The sequence below is a fragment of the Parasteatoda tepidariorum genome, chromosome 1, assembly GCF_043381705.1.
Source record: "Parasteatoda tepidariorum isolate YZ-2023 chromosome 1, CAS_Ptep_4.0, whole genome shotgun sequence".
NCBI lineage: Eukaryota > Metazoa > Arthropoda > Arachnida > Araneae > Theridiidae > Parasteatoda > Parasteatoda tepidariorum.
The window spans coordinates 14,742,177-14,759,280 of NC_092204.1; the positions used below are offsets into that span (position 1 = coordinate 14,742,177).

General features: G+C 27.9%; 3 protein-coding genes across 3 annotated transcripts; 2 read left to right on the top strand and 1 right to left on the bottom strand.

Moving 5' to 3' along the window:
• The first annotated feature begins 1,597 nt into the window (after positions 1-1,597).
• On the top strand, positions 1,598-2,140 carry LOC122273783 (uncharacterized). Its single transcript, XM_043057787.2, has one exon. The coding sequence runs from the start codon at positions 1,598-1,600 to the stop codon at positions 2,138-2,140; it is 543 nt and encodes a 180-aa protein (XP_042913721.2).
• A 1,771-nt stretch (positions 2,141-3,911) lies between these two features.
• On the bottom strand, positions 3,912-6,301 carry LOC107443734 (Dehydrogenase/reductase 4). Its single transcript, XM_016057689.3, has one exon. It carries the CDS (start codon positions 5,984-5,986, stop codon positions 5,153-5,155), a length of 834 nt encoding a protein of 277 aa, XP_015913175.1. The 5' UTR covers positions 5,987-6,301; the 3' UTR covers positions 3,912-5,152.
• A 160-nt stretch (positions 6,302-6,461) lies between these two features.
• Positions 6,462-15,530, top strand: LOC107443738 (cyclin-Q). Its single transcript, XM_016057694.3, has 6 exons — positions 6,462-6,617; positions 8,437-8,534; positions 9,573-9,658; positions 12,035-12,173; positions 13,035-13,247; positions 15,012-15,530. The coding sequence occupies exons 1-6, from the start codon at positions 6,566-6,568 to the stop codon at positions 15,105-15,107; spliced, it is 684 nt and encodes a 227-aa protein (XP_015913180.1). The 5' UTR covers positions 6,462-6,565; the 3' UTR covers positions 15,108-15,530.
• The last annotated feature ends 1,574 nt before the right edge of the window (positions 15,531-17,104 follow it).

The window sequence follows — 17,104 nt, forward strand, 5'->3', positions numbered from 1 at the left end:
AAACAATTTTAAAATGTTTCATTTTTTCTTTGTAAAGTTAGTGTAGTTTTCCTTTTATTAGTATTATTGAAGTGACTACAACCTGAAATTTTTGAAAAAAATGCGAATTTTTTGTTTTTAAATATATATTATGACATGTAATGCTATTTACTTGACTTGAACAATGAACTAATTAAACTCGGAACCAATGCTTACAACATAATATATTAATTAAACTAATTATTTGTTTAATATCTTCGACATAGTACATCTTTTAACTGTAATTAAAAGTGTTAAACATACATTTATTTCTTTTAGTCAGAACCTTCATTGTAAAAGAACTTTTCATTGTCTTAAGAGATGCAAGAAATCGAAATTTTACTGTAGGTGACAATATTTTTATTAATCAAGTCTCTTAACTCAAAAATGAATACTTATATAAGAAAGATGATAGTTTATATCTTTAAATCTGAAATCTTCTGTTTAGCTTTAAAGTACAATTTTACCAATCATTTCATGGTTTATCCAATCCATTTATTAATTTTATACTCTCAGGTGAATTTATATCATAAATGAATAATTATGAAAAATAACTGTTTTTCAAATACTCTTTTTTTACATAAAAAAATTTTCTTTCCGCTTTTTTTGTTAATATACATTATAATTTAATGGAAGATTTCTTCTGTGTGTATGTAAAAAAGTTTCTGTAGAGTCGAAAATCCGTCCATTTTAACAAGTCCCTGTGTAAATTTATTTTGTTAGCATTTCATTGTGTGTTTGAAATATTCTCATTTGAAGCAATAAACATTATTGTTTAATTTTTTACAAATCATGCTTTTAAAATAAAGCTTTAAAAATTGAGTTTGGCTTTTCTATTATTCCATTTTCGGTAACTTACATTCCAGTCTCTAAGTAAAATAAATTTTAAAAGAATTAATCAAATTCAACCAATCAAGACAAATACATTGATAAACACATTTAATATAAAAATAATTGTATAGGAATAAATAAAATTAAAAAACTACCCAAATGTAAAATGAATTTTTAACGATTATTCAAAGGCTTTAATACTCAAAGCTACTAGTCTCTTTAAATATTGTGAAATTGTTATTTTAGAATTAATTGCAGCTTTAATGTATATATATATATATATATATATATTATACAACATTTTNTAATATAAATTATCAGTTTTACTCATTTTTTAAAAAGAAAATACCTTAACTTAGTAGGATGGTCCAAATTTTACAATCATAAGAATTTAAAGGTTTTATTTAGACAATATTAAGATATTCAAGGGGCAGTGCCAGGGCCAAGAGATGGTTAGACAAGGTGGAAAAAGACCTTAAGACTCTAAAAGTCCAAAACTGGAAACAAAGAGCTAGAGACAGGCAACTTTGAAGGATTATTGTTAGTGAGGCCATGATCCAACATGAACTCTAATACCAGGGAGTTAGTTAGACAATATCTAGCAATATTATAGATGAAATGAACAGAATTAATTTATAAATTTTCATATATTTTTATGGATTGTTAATTGTGCAAAACTCAACACATGTAGCACTAGCTGATAAAGTTCGTTATAAGGCTTCCTAGTCGCTGCTTCTGATTTATTTTCATGTTTAAGCTTGAAACTCAGGTGCTGAACATTACAAACGGCACTGAAATCCTGTGTCATGCACAACCTCTTTTGAAACCTAAAAACCCCTTGGAAATAACAAACATCGAAATAAATTTGGATCTTGTGAAAACTGTCCATGGTAAAAAAATTTTTGCTCCAATTATTCTAAAAAATCTTGCCCTGGAGACAATGGCGGTTAGATACCCAGTCGACGATTGGCTACATGTTTTTATCGATGGTTCTCAATTTGACTGCCATTTTAATGTAGGGGCTGGTGTCTTTTCGGAACTTTTCTCTTTCTACGTACCAGCAGGATACATTGGCACCACCTTTGATGGAGAAGTAGTGGCCTTGAGTACGGTCTTACAGCAGCTACTGGCCCTCCAACACAAATTTGAAAATGCAGTTCTCTTCTCGGACTCACAAGCGGCCATACAATCAATTAGCGCACATGAACGTCCCTTGACACCTGAGATTTCCCGATGTCAAGACCTCTCGAGGTCTTTATTTTTGAAGGGAAAACGAATAGTCCTCCAGTGAGTGCCAGCCCATTGTGGTGTCTGGGGCAATGAGCAGGCAGATTTACTTGCCAAGAAAGGTGCCAATTTGCTACAACAACCAAATATGGCAACTTCCTTTTGGAAAATCAAACTGCTCCTTAAAAATTTATGTAAAACCAACTCATTGCAAGACCTTCAGGCTCGCACAGCTTTGAAAAGTTGGAGAAATGTAAGCTCTTCTTTTAATTCCCGACAAACCAAGACGTGATGCAGTTGCAGCCTTCCGCTTATATACAGACCACGATTGTCTTTCTGCTCACTTATACCGCATAGGCCTTTCCACCACGCCTTTTTGTCCACTTTGTAAATCTGGAGAGAAATTGGGCAGTGACCACCTGCTTCTATGTGGGGCTCTTCATGGACACACTGAGTCCTCAAGATATTGGGAAGCAAGAGAACTTTTAAGGCAATGACTTTGGTCTTCTTTCTTTGTTATCCTACGTACATTTGTATTCGTTATTTATTTCATCTTTCTATTTGTACCTTTTGCCTTGGCATTAGAAATTTTAAAAAATATAAAAAAAAGCTTGAAACTCAAGCTATCCTGTACTGTTATTGCACTAGCACTATTTAGAATGACTTGAGATATCTAAAATAATTCAATATATAAAGCCATATTTTTGACTGAAAGCATAAAAATGAAGATTATATTTAAAATATTTTTACCCTTGCATTTCATTTATGCGGTGATATTAATTTCCTTAAATCAGTTTATGGCTCACAACCTTAATAAATTTATGAAATTGGATGAAAATTTAAATATCTCAATAATAAAACATCCTCCTGCAAGAGAAGCAATGTTGAAAATTCTGTTCTACTGTTAAAAGCTTTTTTTTACATTCCGTTAACCATCCAATTAATCGAATAGTTATATAAAATTTCAAAAACATTAGTTTACTCATTCAGAGGAAAAATTTACAGCACCATCTGTTAAGAATATAAAGAAAAATTATTATTTTATCAAGATAGCTTTTAAGATAGAATTTTTTTTTCTTTTTTTAATATGTTCCGACATACACACAAATAAGTTTGCGCCTGACTTTCTCAGCTTTATTACAAGCACATTTTTAAAAGCATTAAAAATCCGTAATCCGCCTAAAAAAAAACATAAACCAGCGTATTGTTATACTTCTTATTTTAAATAAAAATTTAGGAAAAACATGGTGCATTCTTGAAATATGCAGAACATCAAACTCTGCTATAGCAATACTGATGTCAATAAGTGTGATAGAGGGTTTTTAACCCTGAACAGGACAAAAACTGATTAAAAATAATTAGAAATATTAACTTAAATATGAGAACTAGGACCTAACTTTAAAAAACGAAATAAAAACATTGTTTGTGATTACAAATACAGTAGGGAACCGATTATCCGGAACGATCGGGACCATCGCTATTCCGGATAACTGATTTTTCCGGTTTTCTGAATCGCTACAAAAAGCCGTTTTTTTTTATTGTTTAACCCAACTAAAAAAAATTTTTTTTTGGAAATAATCTTGAAAAAACGAAGTAATACACTAATGATTATTTCCAAAATGATGGTAAGGTAAACATCTTCCAAAAAAGAAAGAAAAGTCCTGAAATCTTATGAGAAAAAAAACATTTTTTAAAAAAAATGGCAGGAAAATTTATCAAATTTCGTTCCGGTTTTTTGGTTTTCCGGTTTACTGATTTCCGGATAACGGGTTCTGTACTGTATAATGCTGAAAAATCACGGAAAGAACAAACACAAAAAGAAATAAAAAAAGATATTGAAAATAAAATATTTTATTTATCAACGTACAAAATATGTCAAATATGCTAAAAATAACAAATCAAAATAGTACACATCTCTTTGTCATCTTCTATGTCAAACATAAAAGCATTTATATTTGTTATGAGTTGGCACAGTTATATCTGTAAACAAGTGATTTTTTTTAATACCTCTCAAAAATGTAGTACCAAAAAAATTGACATATTGAGAGACTTGGTGAAAATATCTTGATAAAATTTAAGTAATTAAAAAAATTGTTGACTTAAATAATATAAGGAATTTCCTTTTGAAGCAGAATATTGGTCAACAAACATTACTAAGTTCATTAGTAAAATGGAGAAAATTTTTTAGATATAAGTAAATAATTTAATTCTCAAAATATTATAAAATACTTATAATAAATCCATATTTTTTAAAAATGACATAAAAAACATGGGGTGCATTTCCACTAAAAAATTGGTAATTGACAGACAATTTTCTATTCACCATTTGTTATAATTATATTTAGTTAATTTTGCCTTACACATTGTGTTACATAAATATATACCATCTCCATAGAAACAAAGTAATTCAGTTAACCTAAATCAAGTAAATTTTTTCTCAAAATGCATGTCTAACGGGTGGATCCTAGAATAGCTCACCCTGTGGAAATTGTTATAAATCTCGCCAAACTAGGTTTCCAGAAGATATTTCAGGGAGATTATTTTGATTGTCCGATCACACCACCAACATTCTTAAACCTGATTGGTTATTTGATATGTACACCTATGCAAAAGTTGGATTTCGTTAGAAAAGAGGTAATGGGTTTATTTTTTCGCCATTTATGCTTCTGATCTCTTCCGGTTAGAATCATCGTTCATTTTTTAAATGTTATTTCATTTATTGCCATTATTATTAAATTTTTTTTTTTGTATGTTACTGGTTGATAAGAAAAGATGTATTTAAGCCATCAGAGTAAAGGTAATTTATTTTTATTCTATTAAAAAATATTTTAATAAGTTTATATTAATTTAAATTTTTATTTTTTTAATAATCAAACAGCAACATTGATCCCAGTAATAATCTCCAACTTGGCAAGATTTCCAAAAGTCACCAAAAGGTGGGCTATACTAGGATTTTACCTGTCAAACTTGCCAAGAAAATTTTATCAACACATAAATCAAATATAAACAACCAGTAATTTATAACAAAATTTAACTAATTTATATAAACAAACATCATAAATACAAAAAAACAGGCTCATAAACGTGAGAAATATCCACCAGCAACAACAAAATTCTCTCCAGTAATGTACGATGCATCATTTGAACACAAAAATGACACCATCCCAGCAATCTCATCAGGTTCTCCACATCTTTTCATTGGAATAGCTTGATCAAGAACCTCTTTAGAAGAGGGATTGGACCACATCACCTCACTGAACTTAGTTTTTATTATACCAGGACAAACACAGTTCACTCTAATGTTCTTCTGAGCACACTGTGTTGCTGCAGCTTTTGCCAAACCTAACAATGCTGTTTTGCTAACAGAATAGGCCCCAAGTATATTCATAGGATTAAGTCCAGCAATGGAAGACATGTAAACAATGGACCCTCCTCCACGTTCTTCCATTAATGGAAGAACAGCTTGGGTCAGCAAGAAAGCTGATTTGACATTTATGTCAAATATTTTGTCCCATGCATCTTCAGAAGTATCCAGGACATGACCCATGGTGGGATTGACAGCTGCATTGCTGACTAATAGATCAACACCCCCAAACGTAGTTTTTGCAAAATCCAGTAAGCGTCTACGATCTTCTGCTTTACCAACATGACATGGAATGCCCGCAATTTTTGAACTAACTGATTTTAATTGATCCAAGGCTTTTTCAACATTATCTTTCTTGCGACTGCTAATGACAACTGCAGCTCCGTCAGTTGCTAATCTCTTTGCAACTGAAAATCCAATGCCTTCAGTCGATGCAGTAACAACAGCAACTTTACCAGATAGTTTCAGTACTGAGTGGGACATGTTTCGCAGAATATTTGAATCAATGCTAAAAACACGCAATTTTAGACATAAATTTCTAAGCATTTCCGATTTTTTCCTCAATAATACAAGGAATTTCAGCTTAACGAAATTAAAATCACGTTATCTCTATTGTATATTAAGTATGATAAGTAGATGATTAGATAAGGTTGAGGAAAAATTTTCTATTTTTTAAATCATACTAGAAAAAAATTTATTTCCAGAAATTGAAAGTAATAACAACGTAAGTTAAGAAGAGGAGGAGGGATTTTATCTCAATTTTAAGAGATTTAATTTGATATCAATCAAAAGTAATTCTTTTTTACTTCCTCTTCGCTCTAAATGTACAAGTACACAAGAAATACGAGAGCTCGAATCAGTGAAATCAAATTATATACGATGCAAAACCCGCTTTCAGCTTGTTTAGAAATTAAACATTTTGAGATCTGAACCATGTGTGAAACACATGCAGTGTGAATGACCCTGAAAGATGCATTTATGGGAGCAGAAACTGAAGCCTAAACAAAAGCTATAAGCTTTCGCAAAGAACTCGTCGTATTTTACAAAATCTGTTCTCGAGACCAAATTTTAAATTTCTTCAGTCTGTTTAATTTTGTGTAATTTGTTGTGTTATTGAATTACAAAATGTTAGAAAGCTTTATTCCAGACAAAGCAATACTGTTAATTGAAAGTGCTGGTTAGTATTTTATTTTTGATAATAAAATGGCATTTTAGTATGCTTTTTGCTGTCGAATTGTTAGAATATGTTTTACATATAGAATATGTTGAAACGATAATTCTTCATTTACGATTTTAAACTTGTCCTACACAAAATATCTACATTTGTTTTTTTCTTCAACGGTATTAAATTATAATGCATTGTTAAGAAATTAGAAGAGAAATTTTGGTAGAGATAGCTTGTCTATTATTCAAGTTCTGAAAGCTCGTTTTAATAGATGAACTGGAAGGAGGATTAATTTTTTGGAAAAAAATTTCTCAATGGCAGTTAATAAAATGTTTAAGAGTACTTAAAGATTTCCTCTCTTTTGTTATTTTAAATGTTTTCTTAATTTTATTATAGATGGGATTTTTATCATGACTCCAATTGTCTCTTAGCGACCTATCTAAAAAGGTCGCCATGGGGTAGGAGGAAAAAAAGGAAACACAATCATAACTTGGAGAGGAAAGATACAAAAAGGATAATGATCTTATGTATGAATTAATGAATTGAATTCATATTGCATTGTTAAATTTCTAGTTTAACTTCAATTTATTAATGCTGAATACATAGTACTTTTTTTCCTAATATTTAACAAACCTAATATTTAACAATTATTACATTTTTGATGTTATTTAAACATAAATTTTAAGCAATTTACTTTTTTCCATGTCTGGAGAAAATTGAAAAGTTTTTGCATGCATTTATGAAATTTGATTATCTAGAGTTAATTCCATGAAAAAAATGTTTTTTAGTAACTATTTATTATCTATAATTTTATTTAATAATTGTTGGTAAAATTTTGATTTGTAAGATACATAAATTTTTATATTTTAAAGAATATAATTTTATATGGCAAAATAATTATATGAACAAAATCCGTTGAATAGTTCCTTAGAAATCAAATTTTTTGAAAGTAAAATATTTATAATCATCAGTCAGATTTTTAGAAAATAGATCAATCAGATTGTTGAAGCAATAAAGAAAAAAACAATGGAAGTAAAATAAAAATATTTTTTTTTATTTTATTTCCATTGTTTTTTTCTTTATTGCTTCAATTATTCTTTCTTTTGAAAATTCTGCTGCTTTTAAGTGTGTTTCTTTCAAACAAAGTTCTGTTATTTTAGAATTTTATATTTTGTATTCTTTTACTAATACAATCAGATTGTTAGTCTCAATCAGTCAGATTTTCACAAGTTTGTGCAAAAATGCTTAAATATGGCGAGATACATAAAAAGTAAATTTAACATTTAGGGGTCCAAACTTCCTCCCTGATCAAAGTATTAGGACCATATTTCCCAAATTAATGCTACCCTAAATGTTTTGGGGTTCATAATCCGTTATGAAGAAAGGTTTATTCAGAGAATGTTCGTTTTTATCTAATTTTATGACTTAAAGTATCATCGATCACTCTTCGAACCATTAAAATCCTAGTACATGAGGATTTGATTATTAGATCACATTATTTAGGGAGGTTCATTTATTTTTTTGGGCACTGTACATTCATTTTGTCATACATTTCGTAGACTAACATGCCCAAAAAGACTTATAAAATTTTGAGTTTTTTGAAGCTATAGTAAACACTATAATCAGCATTAAGTATTATTATTTTATCAAATCTATTGTATTTTTTCTTTTCAGCAGCTGTAAATTAATTATTCAAATAAGTTAATATTAATACTAGCATGTATGTGTTCACCATCAATTATAATTTAATGTTTTTTAATAGTTTGACATAATTAAATTTTATTTTAATTGCTAATTAAAACTGTTTTAATAAATATTTTATTTGTTTTAGGTAAAAGGTTGGCATTAGCTAGTAATACTATTGCAAGGGCAATGCACATTTATCATCAATTTAAACGCTGCATTGACACTATTGATTTTGAGGACGGAGTAAGTACCAAATTAATTTTAGACACCCTAGCTATCCTTTAGGTATTTTGATTCTATCTTTTAATTTCAAATATTTATTTTCAGATATTATAATAATTTTTACAATGTTGGCAAATGACATATGTACCTTTTATACTTAGTTTTATCTTTTATAAGTTGAAGAAAATGATGATTTCTAATTTATGAGTTATGATGCTTTGAAATTTAGGCAATTACTCAGATCATGTGTTTGTAATTAATATGATATTAACTTAACGTTTAAGACGTATATTTCTACATATTTGTTAGTGTCAACTACCTTTGATAAGGTACCAAATTAGGGTTCACAAGTTTTCTGACACCTCATAGTTTTTACTGTGATGTTTTACCCAGATCTTTAATGACTTTGTATTTTCAATTTTCCCCAGCAAATTAATAGATAAATGTATTTTTACAGTTATGTTATGAAAAATGTACAAAATGACTGACTATAGCATGCTTTGACGCACCAACTCTGATTACAAAAAATGCTGTTTTGTATACAATTGTGGTTTGCATTATCGTGGGTTTCAATTAATTTAGTTAAAAAAATTTATAAATATTTCAAGATTATACAAGCTTTCAAGAGTATTATAATAAATATAAAAGCAGACTGGATATTCATAACATAATAAAATTTGAGTGGCACACAATTTTTTGCTGCATATAGTATATAGAAAAATACAAAGGGGTCTTTTCTCTCTTTCTTCATTCATAAAGAATAAAAGAGTTTTCATGTTCATTTAGCATTAACATCAAAGGATATAGTGGTTTTAATTATCATGGTTAATAGTGGTCTTGCTTAATTAATTCCATGTGGTTATTGAAAAGTATTTGTAATCACTAGATCAGTTTTAAATTTCAAATGAATCTTATTAGGTAAAATGCAAGATATTTTTGCCATATAGATCAGAATTTAGATTTTGTTTTCGTTTTTAAATTTATTTGAAATTTTTACATTTAAAATAGTTTATAGTTAATTGACGATTTTATAACTAAGTTATTTGATACATCTTTCAGCTTGTTGCTGCATCAGCTATAGCATTAAGTGCTAAAACGAATGAAGATACTTTAGATCTTCAAAATATAGTGATTGTGTTCTGGGAGTAAGTTCAATTTTTCTTGCCTAAGATATAGAATATATATTACATACAATTTAATTATGTTATTTTCCTTTGGTTTCTTTTTATTTACTTTTAATATTTCCTTTAAAAATCAGTAAATTATGCAAGAGAATGAAAATGATTTTAGTTTTACATAGAAGCAAAATAATTTTTTTAATCTATTACTGAAGCAAGTTCCTTGTAGTTTTGAATATTTTTTAACACTTGTTACAACATCTGAGTTGTGCATTTAAATGTGTGCTTTACTTGTGCCAATCTCCTCGTAAATCTAATGGATTTTTTATGTGTACATATATATTTTTTTTTTTGTTGGCAAATAAACTATGCTTTTTCACATGGTTGTGAAAATTCTGATATTTTTTATACAATGTTAAAATGGTTTTTCTAGTTATGAATCACACATTTAAGTAATCATTTTTTTGATGTGCTTATCTGTGATGTCCTTTATTTTTCAACAATTTTGTTATATTGTTTGTTAACAATCGTTGTTAACAAATTGTTTGTTAACAATCGTTGTTAACAAATTGTTTGTTAACAATTTGGTACTAAAAAAAATTAAAATCATTAACTGTTTGCTGCTTTGCATTTAATTTTTTATAGCTCAAGAAACTGAAAGATGAACATAAAAGCTGTCACTAAATATAGATGCCTTAAAGTTGAATATATATTTCTAACTAAATGTTGAATCTTTTGAATTATGTTTTTTCCCTTAATTTTAGTCATCTTAAACCATGATCTTTAATGTTAATTTATTTTAAACTGAAGTTTTGCACTATGTAAGATTAAATCGTTACTTTTCCCCTGTCTTTATATTTATTTTAATAAATCTATTTTTGATGAATAGAAAAAAGAAGAAAAAAAATAATTTGGCATTTTTTAAATATATTTTTTTTTTTTAATAACGGCAGGCACTGAACTTTTCGTTCTTCGCCATAGAAGATGCCGGAATTGTTACTCATTTAGCGTTACCCAGTGGGCACCTGTGAACCAAAGTCACGGAGGCGAGCAACATTACCCACGCCATACTGCCACAAACCCGTTCATAGGGTGGGCCACATTCACTCGTTCACACAACAGAAGACAACACAGAGAGAGAAACATCCATGCTCAGAGCGGGATTCGAACCCGCGGCCATTGGCTCCGCAGTCAGACGTTAACAACTCGGCCACCTGGCCGGCGGCATTTTTTAAATGAATTCCAATATTTAAAAGCATTTAATTTTATGCAAATATATCACTGATATTCTATTTTATAACTGTCATTGAATAGCTGGCCCAAGTTTTTGGTTTTACGACTACTAATGCCATAGCCTTGAAATTCTGAACCCAATCCAGAAGACAAGGGAACTCCTGGATCATGTATTGGGTGAAATTTGCTTTTGTGGAGGACTTTGATGGAACTAACCCGCATTTGCTTTCCTGGAGAGAGAAACCACGAAAACCTCCCATGGTTAGCGGGCTCAAACCCATGATCCACTTAGGATATTTTTACTTCAGCACTGCAAATTGGTGCAAGCCGGGTGCAGAATTCGTATTGACCAGCCATTGTTGAGATTCGAACACAGTTCACCTCATTGGAAGGCGAACGCTCTACCCCCTGAGCCATCACAGCTCATATATCTCTAATAAAAGAAAATTTTGTTCCTAGAACACTGATATTTATGTAAAAATTACCATAATTGCAGCCAACATATCTAAATACTTAGGCATTCGACCCTTCATTGGTTAACCCCCAATGAATATGGTCCTTAACTCACAAAGGTTTACCCTTAAATTATTACTCTTATATTAAAAGATAATCTGGATCTTACTTGATGCAGTCATTTGAAAGATTACAAAAGTTTGCATCACTCAAGAAATGGTTAAATTTTATAAGGATGAATACGTTTAAAACAAAGCCCTTTAACACTTTTACACGAAAAAAATAGCAACCACAAGCAAAATTTAATTAACTTCTTAACTTTAAAAGGAGAATATAAAGTGCCTATTCAGTGATTGATGAAAGCAGTGTCTTATAACAAATAAAACTAAAATGCATGGAAGTAATAGAAGCATTTCAGGTCCTGATAGATGTGAGTCGCAAAAAAACTTAAAAGAGATATTAATTATATTGTTTTCAGGTATATAATTAGTTTTAGTTCAGGAAATGAAAAAATAAAATAAATTTTGATATTATTAGTCTATAATTAAAATCTTAGTAATTTTGTTAATAAATTACTATTTGAGGTAAGTTTTTAATTATTAAATGATTATGATTTTATTAAAAAAATATGCATAAAGCAATATTTTTAGTTGTCTTATATTTTTTCTAAAAAAAAAAATCCTATATCTTTTTAAACTGTTACTTCTATCCCTGCAGCATGCTTAATAAGGACCAAGTAAGCCTACCTAAACTAAACTCAGAAGAATTCCAAGAGCTGACCGACAGTTTAACCAAAGTGCAATATTTAATTTGTCGAGCATTAAAGTTTGAATTGAATCATTTGTTGGCTCATCAGGTATTTATTAATGTCATTATCCTTTTTGTGTAAATTTTTTTAAAATTATTTTTACTTTTTCCTTTCAAAAATTTAACCTGTCATAAATGTTTACATTTTCTAGCTTTATTCTTACAAACTGTAGTTCTTAATCTGAAATTTCTAGACCTAACTATGGAGCATGGTTAGTTTAATGTTAAAAAGCTTATGAAGCAATGTCAGGGCTGATGGTTCTTGAAAGTTCTTGATTTTTGTTGTTAAAAATTGGGTCCCGAAAATTTAATAAAATGAAAAGTTAAAGAAGTCTACCATAATATAAAAGCAAGATTAAAGAGTATATTAAATTTCTTTGCCAACAATCATTAAAATCTTGCATCAGAAAATTCTTCGCAGAAAATAATGTTAATTCCAAGGTATAAAGACAATTGTTAAATTTTAAACTGCGTAATTTTAAAGGATAAAAACCAAAATTTAAACAGAACTTTTGAAATAATTTTTTAAAATGAGTGCATAAAGATCTGATTTATTTTGGAAATTTTTAGTATTCAAGACAGAAACTCTTTAGCTGATTGTTTATAATTTTGCCATTTATTAATATTTAAATTAAAATGTAATAATTTAAATATCTTGAATTTGAATACCAAAAAAAAAAATTTGAAAATTATTCAATTGAATTATAAAATGTAATCAAAGAATTGCAAAAGTATATTTTCATATGAATATATCTTTTATTTTCTTTTTAAAAAAAGTTATGATTGTATAAAAGCAATGTTTATGAATTTTGTAAATTTTATTAAAAAAAGCTTTGCAATCATATTTTAAAATTATACATATAAAGAAAACATGACCTTGAGAAATCTTGACTTTTTCTCTTTTTTCTAGTATGTTATACCATTTCTAAGGAATCTTCATGAAATAGCTGAATTTCAACACAAATGGGATGTTTTTGTGAACATTGTATGGAAAGTAGTTAGCACCGCATATATGTCTAAAAAGTGCTTGAACTATGATGCATGTGAAATAGCAGTAGCTAGTATCTATATTACTTGTCAGTTTTGCCGCATTAAAACTGATGTTATTACTAATTGGCCTGAGGTAAATATAAGTTTAAATTACTTTGATTTTTTCTTTATACCGTTTATTAAAATATGTTAAATGCTCTTAGACAGGTTAAGAAAGGTTTTCAAATCTTAATTTTACCCGAGCAATCAGATGTAAAATTTAGTTTTTTTTTTTTTTTTTTTGNTTTTTTTTTTTTTTTTTTTTTTTTTTTTTTTTTTTTTTTTTTTTTTTTTTTTTTTTTTTATGTCATAAAATATTATTTTGATTCCCGTGTGAAATTTTCTTTTTTGGAATTTGAGTTTTTAAAAAAAAGCACGTTTTTTTGTGAAAGAACTTAATTATTTCTTCTGATCTTGCTTTAAAAATTTTAAGTTTAAGCTGGTTTAATTAAATTTAAGCTGCTTTAAGAAGGCCCAAGTTCCCTTAATTTTCCCAAGGTTTTCTTAAATTTAAAGATGGTTCTGGAGATTCCAAAGATGCTTTTTTCCCTCTCAAAAACTATGGGAAAGAAAGTAAATACAGTACAAATGCTGAAATTTAAAAATTTTTTAGTTTTCATTTAAACTTGAATTTTCCAAAGTTCGAGGTAGGCTTGGTCCCGTACACCTCAAATTATCAGGTCTCCATTGTATATATTTTTAGGGTTCTGTTATATTATAGTGTTCTGTTCTTGATAGTTCTATTTCGCTGGTGCAAGTAATTTTGGTAATTTATCTATTTATTATATTTAAAACAAAGAAAAAATTGCTTAAAAATCAAAAAAGAGAAGTTGAATTAACTTACACTCAGTAAGTTTGCATTGTCAACATTTATTGCCTGTGCTGACAAAATGGAAAAGTACCTTTATTTTTAAATAATATAAAATTTCAAGTAAAGACATGTTTGGAATAATAAAGTTTTTAATTCTTTAAATAAAATAGTCTGTCAATATCCTTTTGATTAGCTTTCTCTTTATCAATTAATTTATTTCTAATCACAGTATAGACCTATTGTTTTAATAATTTGTTATCACTCAATATTCTTTCAGTTAAAAATGCTGTACTAGTGTCTAAAATTACAAAAAAATAGTAACTCTTAAGTTTTTTATTGAATCGAGTATCTCGTCAAAAGCTTTATAATCAAACATTTTCTTTTTTGCCCCATTTCTCATTACAAAAAATACAGGCGGTATTTGCAATCAATTTGTGCGAGGGTCTATAGTTGATTGAATAACTCTCCTAAAGATTCTGCCTGATCCTTGTTCTTTAATCCCATTTGTTAAAGTCTATAAAATTGATTCAGCATTTGGATGCTATTTTCCTGGCTTTGCACTATTATATTTGAAATGTTGATTGGGCTTAAAATGTTAAACCAAATAAAAATAGAGCATGTAAATTTAAATGAGAAATTTTTTGAAAAAGAAAATTAGCTAGCGCTCTTATTTCGATATCCTGCATATCACCATCTATTAGTTCTAAAACAGAACATAAATGTCTTAAAAATTTCTTTTAAGGTCTTATTGCCTCAGTTCTACTTTCCCACCTTGTAAGAACTGGTTTTAAACTTAACATTCTTATGCGATGCATTTTGAAATTTTCCCACGTTTATCTGATTTAGAAGAAAAAGTCCAAAAAAATTAGCTGTCACGAAAGATGTTTCAGCAGAAATGTTAATACTTAAATTTAAGCTATGCTCTGTGCAAGGGATGAAAATTGCTTTTGATTTAATATCTAGTATTTTTTGCTCGATTATTCTTACCATAAATTAATGAAGATGAAGCAGTAATGAAAATTATTTTAATTGTTTATACTTCTATAGGCTTTATCAGCAACAATGAAAAAAGAAAAACTGTATGCAGCTATTGTGGAATTTCTTGCAGTATGTGGTGTAATATCTGTGCCAAATGAAATATGATTTACTAAAAAAGATTATGTTTTCATTCCATAATATTCTCATTACCAGATAGTTTCATATTCATACTTCACTGCTATATTTTGTTTAGCTTGTGCTAATTTTTTTTTTTATACTAAGGTACAGGAGGTATCTTTTCAATTCAAACAGAAACTAAAAGAGGACATCACACAATTGTTGAATGCAATAATACATACAATCTCTAATAAATCACTTAAGTGATCTTTCACATTTATAAAAAGGTCAAAATCTAAGTTTTTCCATTTTATAAGTTATCAAAGTCAATGATGCAACAGTTTTTATTGTATAACAAAATTATGCAACTCTATGTTTAAATATTTTATTTGTAAACTTGTATTATAAACTTTTATAAACGTATTATAAACTTTTTTGAACTGAAAATTAACCTGGTAACTTTTTTGTTCACTTGAAAATTTTCTTGAAAGATTATCATATACTTATTTATATATATTATTTAAAAGCTGTGTAAGTCATTCTAAAAAAATGTTTTCTTGTTTGTTTTTAAAAAAAAAATTACATTTATTATGTTTTTCAAATTATATCTGCCAAAATTATTTTTTTGCTAAAGCACCTAAATTACGTTTTAATATTTTAATTAAAACATTTATAAATACATTTACTATTTAAAGAATAATTTCTTTTATGAAATGTATTATTTTATGCAATATTTTTTTTCATAACTCAAAAAAAAAAAAAAAAAATATTTATTTATTTTTTTGTATAAAGTGTACAAATGTATGCTAGAATTAAAAGGCTTTGTTACAGAATACTTATTATTCTATTACTGTAATTGTGCATCATTAAAGCAATAATCACTTTCTTGAAAAATTCCAAACGAACCAAATTTTCTACATGCTTGTAATGATTAATTATTTTGTTTTATATTTAAATTGTTTTGATCGTAGTTATATTATTTAAATAATGTATATATATAAATTTAATATTATGTTTGTATATAATTGTAAATAAATCAGGCATTTGATTCTTCTAATTTACAGAATTCTGTGAATCTCAAGACCTTTGCTTTGCAGACTTCCGCAAATCAATAGCTTATATTCCGATGAAACTTTCTTGTTTTTCCGCTAATCTAAAATATAATTTTTGTTACTTATTCAAAATCTTGTTAATGAGGCATGTATTCCAACCTTACCAGTGCCCTCTTTTTTTTTCTAAGTTCTCATTCACGCACAATGACTTTTTTTGTACAGATTTGTTAGATAGAAATGCAATTTCAGATAAACTTTAAGGAAAATAAAATCCATAATAACTAGAATTAATGAACTACTGAGACAAATACAAGAGCATAAAACTGGTAATATTAAAAGTAATTCCAAAATGGCAAACATTTAAAAGATTGTTAGCTTGAAAAAAACTGTGTTTTTCTCATTTTTTTAAATGAGTATCAAATTTGTTAAAAATTCTAATTTGTAACACAAGAATTATTTTGTAAATGTATACAAATGTATTTTTTAATTTCTCGAAAAAAAAAAGAAATCAAGAAGAATCAGAAAATCAAGCAATAAGCTTGTAACTTGTATCAATTACTTAAGTTGTTATTTTTAATAACTGCATAAAATTTCTTAAACCTAGCCTTCTTAAGTCCTTTCCTTTTTTCAAATTTTGCAACAAGATTTTTGTTATTTAATTTTATATTGCTACAAAAATTTTGTATAATTTTACTGAATATTTTTTAAGTTATAGCAAAACGACAAAAAAAAGCTTTTTTTATAAAAAGTTCCATATCTCCATTAATATTTAAACTAAAATTAAGAAGTTTTATGCAGTTATTGCAAATAACAATTAAAGTAATCGGTACAAGTTACAAGCTTATTGCTTGATTTTCTGGTATAGGATACTTGAAAATACTAGTTTTCTTTCGTAATTTATTGTCTGCCTCTCAAACCTCTGAAACCTTTCAACCTTATTGCAAAGTATGAGAAATCGCACAAACTAAACAACTCTAAAGATACAAAATAATC